The sequence below is a fragment of the Pseudochaenichthys georgianus genome, chromosome 1, assembly GCF_902827115.2.
Source record: "Pseudochaenichthys georgianus chromosome 1, fPseGeo1.2, whole genome shotgun sequence".
Classification (NCBI taxonomy): domain Eukaryota; kingdom Metazoa; phylum Chordata; class Actinopteri; order Perciformes; family Channichthyidae; genus Pseudochaenichthys; species Pseudochaenichthys georgianus.
In genome coordinates this window covers 22,429,848-22,454,225 of record NC_047503.1, presented here as the reverse complement: position 1 = coordinate 22,454,225, position 24,378 = coordinate 22,429,848, and the positions used below count along the sequence as shown (strand labels likewise).

The 24,378-nt window shown below is 40.1% G+C and overlaps 2 protein-coding genes across 2 annotated transcripts in view; one reads left to right on the top strand and one right to left on the bottom strand.

Annotated features, from left to right (window-relative positions):
• Positions 1 to 1,330: 1,330 nt before the first annotated feature.
• LOC117454280 (beta-2-glycoprotein 1-like) lies at positions 1,331 to 5,578 on the bottom strand. The gene is made up of 8 exons (XM_034093461.2): positions 5,436 to 5,578; positions 4,990 to 5,169; positions 4,660 to 4,756; positions 4,503 to 4,579; positions 3,960 to 4,145; positions 2,304 to 2,483; positions 1,850 to 2,047; positions 1,331 to 1,588 (listed from the first exon to the last, which is right to left on the bottom strand). The coding sequence occupies exons 1-8, from the start codon at positions 5,503 to 5,505 to the stop codon at positions 1,479 to 1,481; spliced, it is 1,098 nt and encodes a 365-aa protein (XP_033949352.1). The 5' UTR covers positions 5,506 to 5,578; the 3' UTR covers positions 1,331 to 1,478.
• A 6,815-nt stretch (positions 5,579 to 12,393) lies between these two features.
• prkcaa (protein kinase C, alpha, a) overlaps positions 12,394 to 24,378 on the top strand; it is a 165,627-nt gene continuing 153,642 nt past the window's right edge. Inside the window, exons 1-2 of the mRNA XM_034077813.2 lie at positions 12,394 to 12,732; positions 14,391 to 14,422. Of these exons, the coding sequence (XP_033933704.1) occupies positions 12,566 to 12,732; positions 14,391 to 14,422 (199 nt within the window). The 5' untranslated portion in view covers positions 12,394 to 12,565. The remainder of the gene's footprint in view (positions 12,733 to 14,390; positions 14,423 to 24,378) is intronic.

Genomic DNA, 24,378 nt, shown 5'->3' with positions numbered 1-24,378 from the left:
CTTAATTGTTGCCACCTGTGTCCCCTTACCTAGTGTGTATATATAGTCTGCGTCTCCCTTTGTCTTGTGTCAGTTCGTCTTGTCTCATCAAGCCTGCCAGTCATCCCTTGATCGTGTGAAATATATTTTTGATAGTCCATGTAGATGTTTTTTGGTTTGACCTTAATTAAAACACCTTGTTAATTCTGATCTGTTTCTGGTGTTGTGCGTTTGGGTCCTGAGCCTCGCGACATTCTGAACAAAAGGACCCCAGATGGGTTTTGTTTTTTCTAAATCTCTCTAAAAAGGTCAAATTTACACAGGGTACTTATTATATGTTTTAGTTTGGATTCCTAAAGCTTTTAGTCTACTATCCTATCATTCAAATGTGGTTTTCACTGTAAGTAATGTTTTTTTTTGGACGAAAACTATAATTTACAGTTTTTTACTATGTTCAATCTGAATTTACTTTAAAATAAAAACATCTATATTGATTCTGACTTTTCTACATCCAACTCACAGGTTTATCATTGCTTTGAGAAAAAAGATTATTAATTTACCCCTTTTTAGAAGTGAAGATATAGTCATTTGTTCTGGGCATGTCATTTTCAAGCCTGAAACCTGAAAAACATGCATGAGGCTTAACAGGTTAAAGGCAAGAAGTCAAAGGGAAAATATGGTGCTCATTTCAGTTTAATACTTTTTGGGTTCGTGTTTCGATAAAAACATGTTAGCATGCTTTACTGTTATAACTTTTCTTATCCCTTTCTGAGTATACCTGTATTCTGTGTTCACCCTCTGTCGTAGCGCCTGTCTCTTTAAGCTGCCCTTCCATAAACCTCAGTCGGATCTGATAGGTAATTGTTTGCTGGTCTTTTGCATCTGCACTCTTGGTGTTAAACTAATGTTGTGGTGAATATGTATAGTTGTGACATCAAAACCTTATGGAAGCCTTAAAGGTTTGTTTAAAGGAAACGTTTCTACATTTGGGCTCGTTGTATTTCTCTGTAGGTTAAATGTATTGATATTGCTTTTAAAGGAAGATCTCACGTTTTACGAAATTTGACCTATACATCTATGATCTTTATAGGGTCTCACCGTCTGTATAGTTAGTGCAATTTTCTTGAAGGAATTTCAACACTCATCACACAACTTAATCAGTTATGCAGGCTGACGTGGAGTCGAAGAACCACTGAGACTTGTTTACCCATCAGTGGATATGCTCACATAATATCTTTGGACACACAGTTCAGAATTTTACTTTTATTGTAACCTCAAAACTGGGTATGGGTAAGTATGTTCTCGTTCATTGAGTCTCTCAGGAACAAAAAACACAATTTGAATCCCTTGATAAAATCCAATTTTTATTATTTGATCAATAATTACTGCTCTTACTCTTGATGTGGCCTCTGTCATATTATTACATATCCATTATTCCTGATCCAATTATTTATATTCTGTGATAGTGCACATGGTGTTTCAAATCATCCAATGCAATTTTATGCCGTTCTTGCAGGGCTTGTGGGGCTTGCAGGGAGTGAAGTAGTACACACGGCGATTTCTGATGGAAGGGTTTTGGCCCTTATGGTGTAGTCCACCTTTCCTGGTTCTGAAAGCAAAAAAAAGGCATAATTACTGAAATCATAATGTGCAGAGCAGGATGGAAACGTCATGGGGCTTTCCTAAGACATGTGAGCCATCTGACAGACTTGTACAGCATGTACTATGTTAACATGTTAAGGGGAAAGACCACTACATGCTGAACCAAAACCCAGTTTAAGGCATTTTTGCGGGCTTGTTCGGAAAAAAATGGAAACAATTGTCGGAAAATAGAGCTTGAATTAGATTTACTGAACTGACAATAACTCACCCTGAAAGCACTCTGGGATGAGGAGCGTTCCATCATTACAGGTGCTGGCCACAGGGTACCCACACCTCTCAGCTTTGTTCAGACAATAAAAGGCAACATGTTCTCCATGGAGGACTCTGTTGGGTTTCAGGTCTGCGATCCAGAGCTTCTTGGCATTGTAGTAAATACGGCCTCTTTTGATGCCAACTTTGCAAGGAGCTGAGCAGCAAAGCAGAGCAGTTTGAGCATGTTACAGGAGGTCTTCAATATCCACTCCCAGGTATATAATTTTAGTATTACAATATGTAATATTGAAGCTAATTTGTTCAGGTTTCGTTTTGACCAACCAGGTGGCATGAGATTTTCTTTTAACAGAAAAAAATCAGAACATACTTTTGTTTTCTGACTACCAATTGACTGCTGATAATCATAAATACAGAAACTTAGCCTGAAGGTATATTTTTCCATGACTTACCTCTGCAAACAGGATTGGAGGACCAGTTTCCTGTGTTTCGGCATTGTATCTCAGCCTCGCCTTCCAGAACATAATGCTCATTGCAGGCGTACTTAACAGTCTCCTTGTAGCTATGTTCTCTCATCACAGCAAAGGTGATGAAACCATTTGGTAAGCTTGGTGGGATGGTGCAGCTCACATCTGCAATTATCAAAAAAAGATCCAAAACATGAGGGGTTATTGTTTAGTTGGCACAGTTGCAAAGGGTGTGTTGCCAAAGAAAAAAAAAATACTATAGAAAACATTTGACAAATGCATACATGCTGGTCTGATTAAGCCACATCCTATAATTGATTCAGCCCTTAAAGCCCCTGTCACACTGTCCCGAAGTTAACACCCGATGGACACACGAATATGGAATTGTGAATTTCGCATGAAGATGGCCCCGAACCACACACAAAGGCAACATTTACATTACATTTAAGACATACAACTGCAATGAAAGTAACAAAAACAATTATGTTACAGTACTATGATACTGTACTGATATCTTCAGACTTTGTTCTTTACTTTATCCTTCTTTATATGTAGAAAATATTACATTTTCTCCGCAATGTTGTTTCCATAACAACAACAACAACAACAACTGTCAACTGTCCTTCAAAATAATATATTATATCCTTTTTAGTTTCACAGAACACAAATTGGGTTATTTATTTTATGTTGTGCAATAAAACAACCCGATGGACACACGATAAAGGAAATGTTCAAATTCGGCTGTGATCGTAGCAACATCGTGCCATTCGTGAGGGCATCTTAAGCCATCGTATGATCGCTGGTGGAGTTTCTCAGGCTCCGGCAGCAACTTCGTGAGCGGTGGTAAAATCTTTGGCATACCAACAAATTGCGAAGGATCTTGCGAAGGTTCATTTTCGTGTTGAATTCGTGTGTCAATTTTTCCCTTCGTAAGGCCATCGTGAGGGCATCTTGTTATCCTCTGTGCCATCGGGCATTCGCCCCGATCAGAGTGAGGGTGAATGCACCGATGATAACACGAAGATGACACGATTTGACAAGATGCCCTCACGAGTGCCTTACGAAGTTGCCGCTCACGAAGTTGCTGCCGGAGCAACTCCACCAGCGATCATACGATGGCTTAAGATGCCCTCACGAATGGCACGATGTTGCTACGATCACAGCCGAATTTGAACATTTCCTTTATCTTGTGTCCATCGGGTTGTTTTATTGCACAACAAAATCATGCAAACATATTATGTAAATAACCCAATTTGTGTTCTGTGAAACTAAAAAGGATATAATATATTATTTTGAAGGACAGTTGACAGGAAGTTGTTGTTGTTATGGAAACTACATTACGGAGAAAACGTAATATTTTCTACATATAAAGACGGATAAAGTAAAGAACAAAGTCTGAAGATATCAGTACAGTATCATAGTACTGTAACATAATTGTTTTTGGTACTTTCATTGCAGTTGTATGTCTTAAATGTAATGTAAATGTTGCCTTCGTGTGTGGTTCGGGGCCATCTTCGTGCGAAATTCACAATTCCATATTCGTGTGTCCATCTGGTGTCAATTTCGGGACAGTGTGACAGGGGCTTAACTAAACACAAATATGTTGAATAGAGGAAATGGTAAAGGAATATTATTACATACCTCGACACACCGGAGGCTCAGTTGCTCTTCCATCAGCCATGCAGGTTCCTCTTTCATAACTTGGTGCTTTAGGTGGGTTACATTCGTATGTCCAGCCTTGTCCGTACATGGTGGTGCTTCCACTCACTGGCTTATCGTGGGCAATTCTTCCATCTGTAGGGGGCTTGGGCAGGTCACAGTTCACAGCTATAAGAAGAACACATATCACACTAGACTTATCCTGACATTACATCTGGAGCTTCTTTTTCTGTTAGCTTTGAAAATGCATCGACATTACAATCTTTAAATATACTCCAAGCAGGTTCACCTTTATATAAAAGTCAGGTATGTTCTGTCTGCTGTCAAAAAGAACCAAGGCAAATGTATTGAAAATAGTAATCAGAATCATATGGCTATAGTAGTTTGTAGACAAAAATGCATAAAGAAATTAAGCAAATACAAGTGCATCAATACAAAAAGGTAGACCATTTTGGATATTGTGTTTGATCTCTGTTGAACAATTCAGACTCTGTTCAAATGTGTATGTATATTTTCCTCCAGTACCTTTGCAGAGAGGTGCTTGATTACTCCAGGTACCATCATGTAAACAGCTGCTTTCATTGGCTCCTTGCATGACATACCTAAATAATTTATTAAACACATATTGTCATAATCTGCAAATATAACGTGACATTTTTTTAAATCCACAATTCAATTTTACCCGTCATCACATGTGAAGTTAAGCACACTCTTAAATGGAGCTTCTGTCCTTCCCCGTGCTAATGGCTGTAGAGGTCTAGGGATTGGGCACATCTTTGCTGTAGAAAAGAAGGGACAATAATGATTCCGCATCTTTTAGATTTTCATCAATACTACAGTATATGCATATTGTAGGAGAACCAACATGTTGGGACCAAGGATTGAATTCTTCCTCCCATTCCATCTTTTTGAAAATAAATATGCAATTACAGCAGTTCTAGTGCTGCACTTCTGAAACAGGAACTACATTACAATTCAGCAGAGTGAAAGCCCGACATCCCAGTAAACTCACGGGAGCATGCCAGGTCTGACTGTGTCCATTCTCCTGTGGCGGTGCAGGTCATCCTTCGAGGAGTCGCTGTTGAAGGCAAGTACCCCTGTTCACATGTGAGGGTCAGCTCTTCTGCCACCTCGTACACGTGTTTTAGGGACAACTCATCAATCCCGTCAGTGACAGGAGGTCGGCCACATACTGGTGAAAGATCAGAAATATTATTGGTCATGGACTCAAATAAATAATGTCCACCGCACAGCAACAGCATTCTATACACCACATTACTTAATGTGTAGACTACAAATTGTGCACACTTTAGTTGATTAAAATACCTTAAATCAGGCGCAAAAGGTGCATTAGATTAAAAAAAATGCAAATAGCAACAGGAGTACTTGCCAACAAGCCCAATATAGTAATTTCATGCTCAATATAAGGAAAGGAATAGGCCAAATACTCTAATATACCTTTCTTGGGTGTTACAGTTGTGTATAAAGCTACTTGGCAAAGAACCAGCAAAGCCAACGTTGGAGCCATCTTCCTGGGATTGAAGTCTCCTCAGTATCCCCAGTGTCTGGATTGGGATGCAGGCAACCTAGGGGCTGCTGTGTAAACTGGCCACCGGTAGCCTGCTCCAATCAGATGCCAGTGTAAGCTCCTATTGATCGAGCTCAAAGGTCTTAACTACTGCATATTTACCCAGAATCGATCTATAAACTTGATTTTGTACAAGAGCGGGCAGCATGTTACTAGTTTATAAATAACAAGAGGGAGAGACTCCTAAGACACTGAGTTTAAACACACAGACACACACAGACACACACACAGACACACACACACACGCACGCACGCACGCACACACACACACACACAGACAGACAGACAGACAGACAGACAGACAGACAGACAGACAGACAGACAGACAGACACACATTTATTTCGGTTAGATTATGGAAAAATCAGCATATAAAAGGAGGTAGTCCCGTTTTGACAAATAAATTGTGTGACCTCCAAAACCACTGATATCACTGAAATGATGCAATACCTAAATAGGTCACAGGATTTGTTGATGAGGAGTAATACAGCACGTCCTTAAGAGGTAGATACAACTAGTTAGAAATGTTATTTGAATGAAAAATGACAGCTCTTTATTATCTTAAGTGATGGATGTTTTTAATTGTTTTTCTTCAAAAAATCAAAAGCTAATATTTGTCTATTGCATAAGAAGTATTGAGCTGGTTAGGCTGCTCTGCTGGTCAGTGAACCTCAGGGAATTGGTAAACATTGAACAACTTGAGAGATAGCATGCAAGTCAAAAGTGCAAGGGAACCCTCTAGCTGTGAGACATTTTCAAATAAAATGAAATATAAACCAACTGAAGCAAATACAAGCAGGAATCCAGTCAAAGAGCACCAAAGCAAACAAAAAATCACAAACAATCAACACAATTAAGCACATTATCCGAGACCAACATTTTGAGAATAATATTACATTGTTGGTCAAGCAAGAACATTTAAATAATTGTATTTAAGAAAGTCTGTTGCCAGTGGGCATGATACAACATTCAAGGCTCAGTGTCAGTGTCATGCACAGAGGGGAGAAGTAGGCTACTCAGATCTTGTACTTGAGTAAAGGTAGAAGTCAGGGGCGCCGCAAGCAGGGGGGCCAAGGGGCCATTGCCCCCCCCCCCCCCCCACTTTACAGCCCTGCCCCACATTTTCACAGCGGCGGATGCCGCGGAACACTGTACATCCCATTTCAATAATTCCTCTCTACTCTAAAGTCGCATCTAAAAAGAACGCGATCTGATCTAGCTGTGTATATTTTGTTATGTTTGCAAATTGAGGAGATGATAAGACAATCTCATTAGCTACAGGCAGCGACAGAGGCTCATATATTGCATTGGGTAAAATAAAGCAGGCAAACATAACAGGAAGAATATGTACATTTTAATCCAATCAAAGAGGACATTGTCACACCATTCAAATGTATCCATGTACATTACAACCAATACAAAAGCTTAGATTTGTTTCTTTGTTATGTTGTTCTGTGTCAGCTGTTAACCGTCCTAGATAGATAAACTTAGCTATTGATATCACAAACATGTCAGAAAAACCATCGCTGCATAAGAAAATAAAATACAGTCAAATGAAACTGAACTTCAACAACTTCAATGTCACTTCCCTGACATCCACAACTCCGGAGACTGGCCCTTCAACCCTAGAACCAGCGCAGATGAACCTCAAAGCAGCAGCTCTGCGACTGCTGAGACTGTCAAAACCGCTGGCATCTTGTACCGAAACAGGCTGATTCCGACTGCGTGGAGGTTTGTTGTCGGGACAGAATGGTAAAGCTGCACAGCTAATTGTAAATAAAAAGGAGACCGCTAGATCGTCTGGGAAAAGAGAAAGGTACTTCAATGCAGAATGGTTCAAAAACAGAGAGTGGTTAATTATTTGCAAAACCACTAGACGAGCCTTCTGTGAAATAAGCAAATTTGCTGCTGTCAAACTTTCTCCAAATATGGAGATGACAGCTTTGTAAATATCAATCAATCAATCAATCAATGTTTATTTATATAGCCCAATGTTACATTTGTCTCAGTGGTCTTCACAGTGTGTACAGAATATCAGTATGACAATACGACACCCTCTGTCCTTAGACCCTCACATCGTACAAGGAAAAACTTCCAAAGAAAACCCAGTTTAAAGGGAAAAATGGGAGAAACCTCAGGGAGAGCCACAGAGGAGGGATCCCTCTCCCAGGACGGACAGACGTGCAATAGATGCCGTGTGTAAATTGAAAAGATAATACATTTGCAACATAGGTAGTCCAGATGTTTGGAAATGCATGTGTGTATAATAGGAAGATGAATCCACGAGGATATCCATCCAGGACTTATGATCCAGGACCACAGCCACGACTCAAGATCCAGCGCTCGCGATCCAGGACACAGGACCGCAGGATCATCCATGACTCCGGATCCCAGCGTATATAGACACCAAAAGAAAGACATTTGGGGAAGCTGGGTTAATCGGAACATGAGAGTACACAGGTATAGACAGAGAGAAGGAAGAAGTAAGATGACCCCCGACAAACTAAGCCTATATCAGCAAAACTAGGGGCTGAATCTAATCAGCCCTAACTATAAGCTTTATCAAAAAGGAAGGTCTTAAGCGCACTCTTAAAAACGGATAGGGTGTCTGCCGCCCGAACACAAACTGGAAGCTGATTCCACAAATGTGGAGCTTGATAAGAAAAGGCTCTGGCTCCCATTGTACTTTTAGAGATTCTAGGAACAACCAACAACCCTGCATTCTTGGAACGCAATGCCCTAGTAGGACAGTAGGGTATAATGAGTTCTTTAAGGTAAGATGGCGCCTGCCCATTAAGGGCTTTGTAGGCGAGAAGAAGAATTTTAAATTCTATCCTGTGTTCTATAGGGAGCCAGTGTAAGGCAGCCAGAACAGGAGTAATGTGGTCCCTTTTCCTAACTCTTGTTAGTACACGAGCCGCAGCATTTTGAATCAGCTGAAGCGACTTGATTGACTTCTTGGTACTCCCTGATAATAAAGAGTTACAATAATCTAGGCTAGAAGTAACAAATGCATGGACTAGTTTCTCTGCATCGTTTTGAGGCAAGATATGCCTGATTTTTGCAATGTTACGTAGATGGAAGTAGGCGGTCCTTGAAATTGATTTTATGTGGGCGTTAAAGGATAAATCCTGATCAAATATAACACCAAGATTCCTTACAGTCTCACTGGAGGCCAAATTAATGCCATCCATAGTTAGTATATCTTTAGATAATTTGTTTCGTAGATTCTTCGGGCCAAGTACAATAACTTCAGATTTGGTCGTGTTTAACATCAAAAAGTTTAAGGTCATCCACGTTTTTAAGTCCTTAAGGCAGTCTTGAATTTTATCTAGATGATTAATTTCATCAGGCTTGATTGATAAATATAGTTGAGTATCATCCGCATAACAATGAAAGTTTACAGAATGATTCCTTATAATATTGCCTAACGGAAGCATATATAATGTGAACAAAATAGGTCCGAGCACTGAGCCCTGTGGCACTCCATGGCTAACTTTGGTTTGCGTGGAAGATTCATCGTTAACACGTACAAACTGAGAGCGTTCAGATAGATAGGACCTAAACCAGCCTAAAGCAGTTCCCTGTATGCCAACTAAGTGCTCTAGTCTTTGCAATAGGATATCATGGTCGATAGTATCAAATGCAGCACTGAGATCGAGCAAAACAAGAATAGAGACAAGTCCCTTGTCTGAGGCTATTAGAATATCATTTGTGACTTTAACCAGAGCTGTCTCTGTGCTATGATGTGTTCTAAAGCCAGACTGAAAGTCTTCAAATAAATCATTGTTTTTTAAGTAATCACACAACTGTTTTGCGACCGCTTTCTCAAGAATTTTTGAGAGGAACGGAAGATTAGAAATAGGTCTATAGTTGGCTAAAACCTCTGGATCGAGGTTGTGCTTTTTAAGAAGCGGTTTTATCACTGCTACTTTGAATGATTGTGGAACATAGCCTGATAATAAAGACATATTCATAATATTTAATAAAGAAGTGCTAATTAATGGAAAAACTTCCTTCAACAGCTTAGTTGGAATTGGGTCTAACATGCACGTTGATGGTTTAGAAGAGAGAATCATTGAATTTAATTGTTCAAGGCTTATGGCTGAAAAGCATTCTAGTTTCCTATCTAGTGTAATATTAGAACTTACGTTATATTAAATACCGGAGTTAATAACTAGAAAAAGTGCCCAAGCCTCCTGGATAGCCACTAAAAGTGGTGTTCAAAAAAAGTGCACTTACTTCAGTCAAATACCAGTCAACATTCAGCTTGTAAAGCAAGAGTGTATTGAGCAGGACAAAATAACCGATGCAATGATGGAGCAACTGTGCTGTCATATGTGTGGGCTGGACCTGTATAGTTTAATTTACAGGAAAGGAGTGAGCAGAGGATAGAGTTGTCCATTCTTGTTCTGTTTTCTGTGACTATCTTCCTCCTCATGCTGAACACCCTCTCAGACTTTCAGTTGCGCGGGCTACTAAAGAGACGCGTTAGCATGGAAACCAAACAATGGTATAGCTGTATTGAAGTTCGAGTGGAAACAGTAACATTTGTAGTGTTATGTTAGAATGAAACACTCACAAATAAGATTTAGTCAAAAATCGGGAGAAATGCGGGATAAATACGACCCCGGGAGGAAACCGGGAGAGGGCAATGAAATCGGGAGTCTCCCGTGAAAATACACACGCACTTTTTGCCCCCCCCCCCCACTTCTGAAATGAATCCAGCACTGCTGGTAAGTACCAGAGTTTAGGAATACTCTGTTACTGTACATAAGTAAAAGTCCTTCAAAATGTTACTCAAGTCAAAGTAAAAACGTATAAACAGGGCCGTCCCTCCCTACAGGCCGATCATGCAGGCTGCATGGGGCCTCACATTGTGCAGGGGGCCTCGGTTTATGAGCTTGGCTTGTGCACAGCTCTCAGCACAGTTCTCATCTCACAATAACGCTTGGGGTCCCAAGTTGGCCAGGGACGGCCCTGCGTATAAGCATCAAAGTAAGTACACAAGTATAAGTAACCACAAGTATAGTAATCATTAGGCAGATTGGTCCATTTCAGAATTATATATAATAGCCTATGTTTTGATTATAATTATTGATGTTTTGATGTGTTGATCAAAGCGTGTAAAGGTGGAACAAATTGTAATGTTCTTTTTGCTACTGTAGCATGATGTGAATTTAATCCAGGTGTAACTAAAGTCTTATTTACACAACATTTGAGCAACTTTATCACTGCATTGATGGGTATATGGGTCTAGTAAGATTGAGCTCGTCATTACATTTTTTTGCAGAGAAGCTAATAAACCTGTAATGCGCTTTGTTTCCACACGGTGACGCACCCAATCCAAATTCCTGCAGCGGCCTCCTCCCTCCCAAAGCGTGACATCATCCGGATTGAAAAGAAGGAAGCGGCGCGGAGCAGCGTCAAGTTAAACAGATATTTAGACCACAAGCAGGAAATGTATCTCAGAAATAAAGTTGTCGGAAGAGGCTTTTAGTAAACCCTTGCCACAGCTACAAGGCCTAGTAATATTATACAAACATTATTTGAATGTTAACTATTCTCCTCCAAGGATTTATAGTAGGCCTATATCCAAAGTTGGCTACTCTGGGTTTATTAATAGAATATGTATTAAGCAGAAATGTTTAATTGGTTCTTGTTGATGTTGAAAGGTAGATGGTGGTCACTTTCATGTATTGTTTAACATCCTGAAGCCCTTTGTGCCTGTAACTGGGATTAAAGGCTGCACAGAGAAAGGGCCACAAAGACACCAAATGGCTGTTTTAGCAGTTTGTAAAATGTATTCACTCAGTTGCCAGTTTAATTGGTGGCTAAAGCTAATGCAGGCCAAACAGACTTTCAATAAACCCTACCTTCAAAAGGCTTTAAAAGAAACATGTTGAAATTGGTATAGATTGTTGTTTCAATTGTATGGTTTGGGTTGCTGTTAAATTGGTTACACAATAGCCTACTAAGAGGTACATATTTAAAGTGCAGTTTTATTCCAAACTTTGCACTTCACATAATGACAACAATGTAGTACAACTGTAAGCCTTGATAGCTAGGCCGAGTAGTAACATAAGCAAACGAGGCAAAACTAGCCTTTATCTATTCAGGCAACATCATCATGCTGCACAGTTGCTGGACTAAACTAATTCCTGCACAGTTTTGAGAGTAATATTAACATGAATAAGAATACTGTATTCTTCATAAAATATGTTTGTTGATTCAATCAGTGCATCGGGTCCAGTTCAGCCTCTATATTAATTTCAAGGATTGCAAGTATATTCACTATTTGTATATTGAACTATAGTAAGCTACTTGAGTCAGTGTATAGTTGCATTCCAACACTGCTGGGCAGATACCAGAGTAAGAAATAAAAAACAGCCTCTTCCACAATTGACTGGATAACTTGTGCAATAAACCTGCTATGTTCAATATATATACTTGTTTGCAATTGTGCGGTGCTACATCGCTAAATGTAAAAAACGATATATATATTATTGAGGTTGCAATACTTTTACATGTTAATTATGTCACTTAGTTTTACTTAAATTGCTGTTACAATTATTTTTTAGCCATGGTTGTGTAATTATTTGTCTTTATTTGTATTGACTGCCTGTCTTTTATATTATTGCATGCCTTGTTTTTCTACCTGCAATACCATATATGCTACACTTTACATTTCCCTGCTGTGAATAAATAAAGGAATTCTGATTCTGAAAAAAAAAGAATGTATTGTTTTATTTTGAAGGTATGGACCGGAAGTAGCCTGTCCTCACTGCGGCTGGCTTGACAGCCTGCATAGCTGTCAGTGGAGCAGCCAGCGGACCGACAGGCAGGGAAAGCCCTCAGACAGTGAGTACAGTGTCTCCGGTGAACACCGCCGCTCCGCTCCCTGCTGGCTCCACACCGAGGGCTGCTGCTCTAAACGGACTGAAAAACGCTGAAAGACAGCAAGACAAAGCTGAACCATTGATTTGTTTGTAAGGGGGGGACATGGCTGATCTAAGTTCTAACGAGTCGTCCACCGGGGAAGTGGCCAATAGGTTTGCTCGCAAAGGTGCTTTGAGGCAAAAAAACGTACACGAAGTGAAGAACCACAAATTCATAGCCCGGTTCTTCAAGCAGCCGACTTTCTGCAGCCACTGCACCGACTTCATCTGGTAAGTCTCCCACCTCCACCCCCTGACTGCTGCTGCCTGTTGCATATTGGTAACTTCAGTCGAGTAGGCTTCACTCTGCTCGATGATGTAACACAACTTCATGCTAACTTTCCCTTCTTACTCCTACAATATACACTTCTTAATGACTTTCTCACTAAGAAAGTTACAGAACATGGCTAGTCAAAATTCGACAGTATCTTTCCTAGATTTTACTCCAGGAATCCCACTACGTCGACAATTTTTCAAAGCAACGCATATGGGAGGAGTTATGCTGTTGTGTATGTTATGAGTCGAACACTGCATCAATAACTGTTTGTAGGGGATGGAGTTACACGTATGTCAATGGCTGGGTCTAAGGTTCTCAAATTCGTAGCATTCCTACTAAGAAAGCGGAAAATTAAAGCAGCCATTTGTAATGTTGTGTGACTAAGTGGCCACAGCAATTGCTTAAACCCATGTTTGAGAAGACCATAATAAACAGTAATTAAAACATTTCTGCAAGAGTCTATCTTGACAGGGAACTAAAGATAAACTGTTAAAGTCCACCTTTCTTGTAGTTTTTCCTGATAACACGTTACTGCTGTGAAGTTGCTGAGATTAGACCTGGTGAAGCCTTTGGATGAGTAATAGGTTCCCCCTTCCTGGAACTTAGTCGAGCTATTAAAGCCTCCCATCTACTGCTTTTTACAACTCCGGTATTTATTGCTTCAACTCTTGCACAGTGTAGCTGCTCACTGGCTAGATTAGAAGGAAACAGTCTGCAGTTAACTGGCATTTAGAGCACAAATGGAAAAGCACTTCACCTACAGAGAACTGTCTCAGCATATCCACATGGTTGGTATTCAGTAGAAGTGGGCAGAGACCTGCAGAGGTACAGTGTTGCCTTTATGCTGCAGTTCTTGCAATTAGTGACACAATGCATTGGGAAGGACAAAACATAAGTTTGCTGTTTCTGTAGTGAGACATCAACCTAGTGTTATCTTGAGTGTGAGGTGAGAGGAGAGAACTTTCAGACAGCTTGGTAGAGTTGCACCCACGTTACAGTCCTCTGCTGTTAAAGGTGGGAGTGTGATCTCAGGCCCCTTTGTTGCTCGAGGCTTACAACCTTGACAGTTTTACAGCATGACCTGTGGCCTTCCAAGCATCACATTTTAGCAAAACAACTCAGCATGACACTTATAGGCAAACAACTTGTGTAGTTTTCAATATTCATCCTACAGTAATAGTTTTAGTTATTGAGTCACTTTCCTGGGAAGAACATTTATTTTATGTCCTGACAATGTGTCAAATCAATAATTTTGACAGCAGTAAAACATAGACTTGATGGCCATAGGTATTAGGACAGCAGCACATTACCCCCATATTGTCAAACATCTAAATCCTAATGGACGATATTTTGATATTAAAGCCTTCACTCCTCTTTTAAAGGACAAGCTTAACTGCAGCAGCAATTGTTCCCAGTTAGCCACAAGACACAAAGCATTGATTTCATGGTGGAATGGCCTTCCCTAAACTGATCTTAATTAGAACTAAGGGCCATTGCCAGTTGAAAGTGTGTTGTGTTCTGAAATATTGAATGAATTACTGTGCTGTGTCTGTCTGTGAGCGAGAAAGAGAAGAGTAAACATCCATTTTATTCTGCCTTCTTGTTTTCACAGGGGGTTCGGAAAACAAGGATTCCAGTGCCAAGGTAAAACATGAATATGTACAATGCAGTTAGGCATATGCCACAGAAAATGCAGCTTTTTTCACTAAAGGCAGTTCTTCATTTGATAATTCTGCACATACTGTCCTTTGCTGATGAAGTGCTGTACACCACTGATGTAATTTCTGGCACATTAACCATCATATTTAGGGCTTGATTAATTTTCTCATTTGTTTGATGCTCTTTAAGGCATATGTACATGCGTACAGCTAACGTGACACAATTATGTTTGAGGACCTGTGTGAATAATTAAGTTGTCTGTGAATGTGCCTGTGGGTATTTCAGCTCATGGCTGTCTTATGCCGAATAAGACAATATATTATATTCATGCGCCAACACTATTCACATCTCTTTCATGATTTGTTTGCTATTTTGCTAGCAAGGCATTATTTGTTTACCCACAGCCATAGCCCATAGCCCATAGTGTTATCGTGTTCATTATGTGTCAAAATCATGGAGCCTAAGTAAATGAGCCTAGAGTTACATTGGTTTTTAATAAAGCGTATCAAGCAGCATAGACCTAGAGGGGGGTGTGTTTTTTTTGTGGTTCAGTCATTCGTTTGAGCTTGTTGCATGGTGCTCATAGATTTGGTTTTAAAATGACAATTATCGCAGTAATGACTGGAATGTAATGGGCTATTTAACTGTTAACTATTAATGTAGTGTGCCCTATTAAGTGAAGCCTTTTCATAGTGACAACAGGCCTGTTGGCAGAGAAGCGTTTAGCATACATAGACTAATGAAAATCTGTTTCATTTAAACTGTCTGAGGTGAAAACAGAGGTATGACAGGTGAGGCTTCTTTTAAGAAACAGAGGAGCCAGAGAGTACAAGACAGGAGGATATGGAGGGTTAGAGACGTACAAAGCTCACAAATATGGAAAGATCTCGTTCCCCACGTCATCTCCCAAAATCACCAGCATCACTGAAGGTAGATTTCCCATCACCCCGCCATTTTGAGCTTCAGCATGCATCAACTCGCATAATTCCTCATCTAATGTGGAAACGTTTGGGCTTGCCAAAGTCCCACTCTGATGGCGAGTGCCCAGGTAACGGTGCAGATGATGTGTGACTGATGTTTCACTCAGATGTAGATTCTTTCATGTTGTGTTTGAAAAAAAAAAACGATACGAGGGTCATTCTTCAGTATTGCCGTCATTGATATTTTGATGTATTTTTTTAATTGTATTTAGTCACTCAGTAAATAACTATGGATCTGAACCCAAAAGAGAGTAAAAGGAAAATGACACAGCATATACACATTGAGGAAATCAAGAAACAAATATAACACATATAAAACAATGTCATTAGTGCACTACAGGCATTTCTGGTAAGTTGCACAAACCATTATTTTCAGAGTTCATCGGTGGCAAATTTTTTAAACTTTAAATATTCAACAACATTAAAATGGAGAGAACCTGCCCTTTTTTCCTACTGGTTGTTCAGAAGAACAAAAGACAGTCTCTCTCTGTTGGAGACTCAAAGATAAACACTTTGCCACTTGTTTGATCTCAGTGATTCAGAAGCTCTTCCTTTGAGAATGTCAGGGAGAGTGAGTCTTAAATACTGAATCATGACTCATTACTTTGACGGTTCATAATGTCTTGTGTGTTAGTAAGGCCTGTGACTGGCAAACATTCACATATGGGAACCTGCATAATACAGTTTACAACCCAACACCCACCCTTCTATATGATCCCCTATCATAGAGGTGAGATGCAGTTTGCTTCTCCATAGTATTCTCTCCTGGCTTATTAATGTGTCTGGCCAAGGTGTTGGAGTGATGACAGCCTAACTGGTTTTTGCATAACCTAACATTATCGTGAGCGTGTCCACCAACCCCCTCCTCTGCTTTCATAGCAAGTTGTAATTTTCATCCCGCGGAGTTGATGTAGGAGATGACATATGAATGATTAGAAGGACGTTAAAGAGACCGTAATATTGTTTGAGAGAGGTTTCGGGAGCATATCTAGTGTTCTGGAGATTTTTCTTTTTGAAGAGAGCAGAGGATTGACTCATAAGCTGTCCACTCCTTCTTTCATGTTAAATCCATGCCTGGACCTGTTAAATAAATAATGCGTTCCTTATCGAGATGAAGGTCATTGGTTACACTGCAGCTATTCAAAGACAGAAAGGTCTCCACTTTATAATATCTGTTTAGCTATCAATTATTAAACTCTAGCAGCTATAAAATGAGGGTCGAGTCCTCCAGCAGAGCCAGCGGGCCTTAGTTACTACTTGAAAACGACAAATAATGAACTGGAGACTGGCATTTCTATAACAAGAGTGACATTTAATCTTCAACGCTGCAAATGTCCCTTCTCTATGAATAGAATGGGCCGCACAGAATTACATCATACATGTAGTTTTAAAATGCTTGACATGTTAAGGTTGCATTATTTTATTCTCTGTCATATATTTAGTCTAATTTAATTTGTGCTTTTTTTTTTTTTTTTTAAAGTCAATTGAAACATGATATAAAAAATCTTATTTGGAGCCTATGCTACCTGATTGAACAATGTTTGGATACACTTGAGCATTGCCCATTGTTAAACAGATTTAAATCACCAGTTTATTGTGTTGAACTTCAACTTATCAAAACAAACCATTCTCAGCATGGCATTTGTACTGAAATGTCAGACGAGAGTTAATTTATTTTTTTGATAGTCGGTGTTGTGGAAACAAGCAAGCTTACAGCAACCAGCTTCCAAGATGGTATCTGAATTGTTAACGATATGTCTGTCTTCACCTGGCTACTTTTCCTATGGAGTCTTATTTCAGGACTTTGGCCTGCTTCCATTGTAAGCAGGGTATCTCAGATTAGTTTAGTTGACATTGTAATACACAGGGGTGCACATAACTTTTTGCCCTGGTTCTCAAAGGAGCACCTGGAGATGTTGCTTGGTGCACATCCTTAACATGAAATAAACCGGATCTTTAGAGGGTGGAGGTGCGCTAGTGAGCACGCTCATGAACTGTTCGCCCGTGCCTCGCAGCAGGGTTACTGTGCGGAGCGCATAAAGCAGACCCTTCACGCGATAGCGAGGGGTAGAGCTGAAGCACCCCCCAGGATTGACAAAGCTCCCCCTAAGCACCCCCAAGAAATGTGTTTTTTTCGAAAATTGTCAAACGATTAAAAAATTTAATCAGATTAATCACAGCTTAAAAATTAATTAATCATGATTAATCACCATTCGAACTATGTCCAAAATATGTAATTTCTTTATGTATATTGTTGTGGGAATGGAAAGATGAATGAAAGAAGGCGGATATATCCATTTAACATGTTTATTGTAACATGTTTCTGTGTGTCAAAATGAAAGAGAGCAGTGCACCTATCAATCATCAAACTGTGGGGTCTTAATTCATTACGTGTTGATTTCTATCAATGGGGGAGTACTTCAGGAAATATCTCTCTCTCTCTCTCTCTCTCTCTCTCTCTCTCTCTCTCTCTCTCTCTCTCAATGTTGGTGCGCAAATGCGTATTTTTTCAAATGATCCGGTGCTCCTTTTTTGGCCGGGGGTGCGCACCTGCGCACCAGTTATGTGCAGCCCTGGTAATACGGCCAAGCCATTTGTACCCATGTCACTCAGCAGATTTACTGTTCAGATCTTAAGTTCACACCGGCTTTTGATACTTGTCGATACCTAGGTCGAGGGTTAGGGTTTCTCATTTGTTTGTTTCATCTCTCAAAGTTCTGATTTACCAAGGGTTAAGCTGACAGTTTAGTCCTGTTCTGAGGCATCACACTGATTCAGATAAACATATTCATTACAGGTAACTGTTGGCCTCAAATCAGTATTCCTTAAGTCTGGGGTTCAAGTGTTTTCTTTAGACACCTTTTTTAAAAGAGTGTAATATTCTGTTCATGCTTCGATTTGTTCTTTTCAACAAAGGTACTCTTAAAACTGAAAATATATGGTCTGATACAAACCAAAACATCTTGACTGACCCCAAAACTTTAGCTCACACATTGATGATCATGTTCCTATTGGCTTCTTAGTAAATTGGTGACATTTAAAAATGGTCCCATCAATTGCTTATTTTTTACTAACTATGATTTAAGATACATACATGTTTCAACAAATTATTGAAGAGTTTACTACGTGTGAAAAAACAAGGAATACAAGTTGAAGCAATAGGCTTCACTCAATGTTATTGGTTATTCCAAGAGAAGGCTATTTCCAGTGCCATAAAATGTAGTGACCATAGAATTCTCATTTCCCCATCCATACACTGTTCATAACACAGATCGTATCAGGAGTTTGGATGCATTCGATGGATTTGTGCTTGCTCGAAGGTTTCTGGTTGACCTCTAATCTGTTAGGTTGGATTGGACATTTATTGGCAGGCTATAGACACCTGAATTTCACCCAAGGCTTTCCAATGTTCCCTGATGCACAAAAGAAGAAGCTAATGAGTATCGCTGTTGCCTCCCAAGAGAGAGGAGTGTTTAATGTCCAGCCATACAACTGAGGGCTTGTACAGATCAAGGCTGATGGATTTCTGACCCCTGTTTTACCCTGCTAGCTTAGTGCCTTTGGATCAATTGTTATTAGTTGCAATGGTGTTTCAGAAATGAGAATTTAAAACCTTGCTTTGTTGGTGGTTGTTTTTTTTGTAAGACCACAGTGACACTGTCAGACAAATAATACTGACTACAAATGTTTTCATCCGCCCAACCCATCGATGTTCAGTGCCTTTGTTTACCTTGTGCTGCTCCGTGTTTGGACTGCACTCAGAATATCCTTGTGCACATCCGCCTCCGTGTCATCCCAATAAGGCCCTTGTTGACAGTCCATGGAAAGATAAACTCTGTGTCAGTGGTCCCTGTCACACACATTTTACTATTACTTATTTGTGTCGATTCTTTCCATGAATTTACTCAAACGGCTAATGCTGCTCAGCGGATGTTTTTTTCTCAGTCATTTAAGTGCTTCATCCTATGTTAGGAGCTTAGTTATAATGTTCAAGTGTCGATAGTGGTCAGAGACACAAGGCAAATTGTTTACACGTGAGCAGTGGCCTTGGTTCATTATACATTGCACAGTCGAAAGCGACAAATTGTCCAATGTGATGAATGAAAATATATAAGTTCACAACCTAACAAACCGCCAACAGCTTCATTCCTTTTGTGTGTATGATGTATGTGTCACACAGACAGTTTTGCTTTGTTTCACACTTACATTTTCTCAGGGGGGTACACGGCCTATGAAAAGCATGTTTTTTTCATGATCGACATGAATATTTATCTCAAATTAAACGTCAGGTTGTCTAAAATGAGCAGATTTTTGCCACAGTGAATAATGCTTTAATAGTGAAATTACTAGAAAGATATTGATCTCTGCATAGCCAAGCAGATCATTTCAATTGTGCTTTCATTTGACAGCAAAATATACAGTTTGACATTATTACTTCATGAAGTTATTATCAAGGAGTAGTTTCCTATCAAAAAGCAATTCAATACATTTTTGTTATATCAGTGAGCAGAAAACTAGGGAGGGTGTAAAACCCTCAGTGATGAAACTTTGAAGTACTAATCCAGCAGGTCTGATATGATTTCCAGATGTTCCCAGACTCTGGGCATGCTAAACATGTATTCAATCAATGTCAAAATAAATTGGTTTCTCAGATTATTTCTCCACTTATCTGAGGGCAATTTATGTGTTTGTAGAAGAAATGCAAACTTAACATAGAAATGGCAGAGCGGGGCATCTTCCCAATTAGAGCCATTAAAGCCTCAACCTTATTTTCATAAATTCATTTGGTTCTCCAAGAAATGATTCTGAGAAGAAATGGTCTGTCACAGTCACATACAAGCCCTATCGACTGAGGCCCTAGGATTCTCATAAGCCCTCAGCCTTTAAGTCGGCGCTGGGAAAACCAAAGCCTACTCTGCTGCATCTGTTGCTTTATCTCTGTCACCTTAGCGGCCGTTACTTTGGTTTTAGCTTCCTCTCTTTTGTAAAGCGGCGGTATACTTACAACAAAGGAACAGATTAATTGCTAACATCTATGATGCCAACAGCTGGATTCTGTTCTAGTAGCAAGTAGCCTCCTCTCTCTTTTTCCTGTCCTTTCATCTCTGCTTTTTTTCTACCAAGTGTTGTTTCTCTGTTCGCCTCCGTCATGTTTTTTTCGGCTCACGGCCAGAAAACTGCTTTTTACTGTACACTCTGATCTTTCTTACTGTCCATGTGCTACAACGTATCCAATTCCTTCATCTAGTGCTGATAAAAACAAAACAAAAGTATCACTCTGATTTGGTTTGTGCTCGGTATTTCTTCACATATATTTAAAATTAGGGTTGCCAACTGTTTGGCCCTCTATACTGTTATGGCACAGAGTTGGTTGACAATAACATTTTTATAGAGCTTTTGAATAGTGCAAAGCAGAGGTGTCATTGCAGTTAGGTACTGTATGTGTTGCTTGTACATGTGTGCGTGTATTTATGAAATAGAGAGGGAAAGGGGCAGAGTTTAACATAGGCTATATTTAGAGCTGCTCCCCAGTCCCCTGAAGAGACACACTGCTATGCATAAAGAGGGTTCTGTTTATAGGAGGACACTTGCGCTGTCTTCAGATGGCCAATGTGTGATTACTTAAGGGCTTTGTGGTAACATGCATGTGAGTCAGTTTCTTCCGATTGTAATGACTTGACTAAGGATGTATGTTGAAGCCAATTTTCTTCCTTAAAACAATGAACAACACAACAATCGCTCAGATGATAATGCCATAAAATGAACTTTTGCTTAAAGCTAATTTCTGATCTTGGTTGTTGTTTTAATTTCAGCGTATAGGTTTTAGAATAATTAAGACGTTGTTTATTATTTCTTCCTGATACAGAAATGTGCACGCATCAAAAACTGTATGTTTCAAGGCATTGTTTATCTTGTAGGCATATAAAAGAAAGACACAGCAAGTGATTCAGTTTAGTAAGTTCAAACATGATAACAATCTGGAAGACAGTGCAGTAAACTGGTACAGTAACAATGGTGCAGAACAAAGTGCAAGGCAATGCACTGCCCATGAACAACATAATCCAAAATCACATAAGTAACTTGTGGGCGGCGTGGTTGGTCAGTGGTCAACCCTGACCTCACTACAAGCTACAGTAACGTCTCACCAAACCATAGTTTTGTGTTTTCTGTCATCACTAGCCAAAGAGTAGCTTAGTTTTGTTTGGTTCCTTTCAATACATTAGAAAATCGCTGGGATTTATAACATTTGTAAACAGTTATTTTCTATTAAGAATTTCAGTCCCCAGAAATGCTCGCCAAATAGTTGGGTTTTTGCCAGAGCCTAGTATCAATAATGTGTATCCTGATAGGCACACTTATCAACCAACAGTATGACTGTACCAATATTGGTGTGCAGGGGCGGCGGGTGCTGTAGGCTAGGGAAGGCTTCCCAAATATTTGTCTAACTGCATCCTGGTAAAATAAAAATATAATGTTTGTGTGTTTGATATTAGCGCTGCTATGCAGCCACCTGTGCCCTGTACTATGAAGTCAGTTCAACAGACCATGGATATGTTTGAGTTATCTTAAAGGTCACATGTCATGGCCATTTCCACTGATCATAATTCCATTGTTGAGGTCTACTAGAATAGATTTATACTGTGCAATTTTCCAAACTCACATTGGTTTCACATACAGCATCTCTGTAAAGTATGTGTATTCAGCAGTATTCACTCTCTCCACTAAACGGCTCGTTGCAGCTCTTGCCCCCCCCCTCCCTGTGAGCCCAGTGTGGTCGGGACCAGTCGGGACGTTGTGAATCAAAACTCACCCTGAGCACACACAAAGTCACAGCCGAAGTAAAAACAATAAGTGTGGCTTGATATTGAGTAAGAAAAAGGTTGATAAACGCTGTGAGAATGGGTCTGCAGAGAGAATTTCGCCGCGATCCCAACTGTCTGTTATCAGCCTGGGAGGAGAAATCAGCTGAGCTGCATGCACTGAGTGTGTGAGGAAGTCCGTGGATTGGTCAATTTGGACCAATCAGCGGGGGCTTAACGTAACGGCTGCGCGGACGTAACGTAACGGCTCCACGGATTGGTCCATTTCGTTCCGGGGACGACATGACATCAGATGTCCCCAGAAGAATCAAATGGACAGTGACGTATCTCCAACGAGGCGTTTGGGGAGGTAGTTTCTGTTTTAGAGTTTTACTCCCAACATGGTGTACTTTGAGGGTTTTAACTCTGCACACCGTTTACATGCATAAAAACCTTCATAACACACAAGGGGACGGGCAATAACCGGAAAAGCATGACATGTGACCTTTAACTAACCCTAACAAACGAGATCTCGCTAAGCGGTCCTACGACGCTGGTTATCAACTCAGTAAATCAAGCCGGGGTTTCTCTCTCCAGCTGAGAGAGAGCGTTCATGTGAAAGGGGTGAGGTTAGCAACATTTGACCAATTACAAACAGGGACAAGTGTACTGACAGTGCAGCGTCATACTTCATGAATGAAAAGTAAACTAATATTAGACAAATATGAACTTTAAACATCCATGACTTAAACATATAATCCAGGATACAAGCCACATAGTTGCACCTGCAAGGTGAATACAGAACAACTCGTTACAAAATAAACTACAGAGTGTTTGAAAGCGTACAGCAGTTTTATGATACTGCCCCATCTAAGACACGAGAGGATCTGACTTTAATTACATTTGAGTCGAGTGTTTCGTCAACTTAATGTGTTGCTTAAAATAATACGTCTGCATACAGTATATGTGACACTGTAACTAAGTGTTGCACGGCCTGATACGGCTCGAGAAGCTGACTCAGATAAGGAAATATTGTGATATGATCTGATTGATGATGTGATATCTGTGATATGAATGATAAGTGCGACACGTCGGCGTCTTCTCTGCATACAGCAATTTAAACTGTATTTCCTTTATCCTGTAATATGACTTGATAGATTTAAACTCCGCACACTGAGCTCTGATTGGTCAGCAGGCGGTGCTTTCACTGAGTTGATCTCTTTTCTATAGACGCCGGAGGCGGGCAGCATCAGGTAAAAAAAGTAATTTAGCCTTCCCAAACCTGAGCCTCACGCGCCGCCTATGTTGGTGTGGTTCTTTTCCTTATAATAAAGGACTGCATCGGCCAAACGGCTCGCTGCACCCTCGCTGCGAGGGGGACCCAAGTTTCCATCAGCAAACACACGTGGGTTTGCTATCCTGGCTCCAAAATGCTGGAATGAGCTCCCCATTGACATCAGGACAGCAGAAAGCTTACACATCTTCCGGCGCAGACTGAAAACTCATCTCTTTCGACTCCACTTCGAGCGATAGAATTACTAACAAAGCACAATATACTAATAAAGGGCTGGCTTATCTAAAGCCAGTTGAGTAGCACTTGAAATGTTTCGCTCTATGAAACCTGATGTACTTATATGATTCTGTTTTCTTCAAGTTTGTATCTTCTTGGTCGAATGCACTTATTGTAAGTCGCTTTGGATAAAAGCGTCAGCTAAATGCAATGTAATGTATTACATTTGAACATGTTTGTCACGCTCACAGAGAGTTGTAGAAACTATAGTAATTGCTTTGGTGTATGACTACTTCTGTGATTAGGACCATGACCTGTAATGCTCCCGGTGCCGAAAGAGATACGGCCTGTCTGACAGTGACCATAATAACTAACGTTCTGTGTCCTGAAACCTCCCCAGCTGTAAAAGGACCACCACCACAGATTCATGTTCACCATAAAAAGTAGAAACAACTTGTGGGTATAATTAATTATTATTACTTTCATTCCACAGTGCTCCACGCACGCACGCACGCACGCACGCACGCACGCACACACACACACACACACACACACACACACACACACAGAGAGAGAAAAAAAAAAAACATACTCACTATTAGTAATATGAATGCAGGATAATTACAATAGGCTTTGAGTTATGTTGCTCAC

What these genes read in the sequence shown, in the direction of transcription:
- LOC117454280 (XM_034093461.2), bottom strand. Translation starts at nt 5,505, where the DNA reads ATGGCTCCAACGTTGGCTTTGCTGGTTCTTTGCCAAGTAGCTTTATAC. An exon ending in TGAGCCTCCGGTGTGTCGAG is followed by an intron (nt 2,484 to 3,959) that starts GTATGTAATAAT and finishes TGATAATTGCAG; the next exon opens with ATGTGAGCTGCACCATCCCA. An exon ending in CTCCAATCCTGTTTGCAGAG is followed by an intron (nt 2,048 to 2,303) that starts GTAAGTCATGGA and finishes TTTGCTGCTCAG; the next exon opens with CTCCTTGCAAAGTTGGCATC.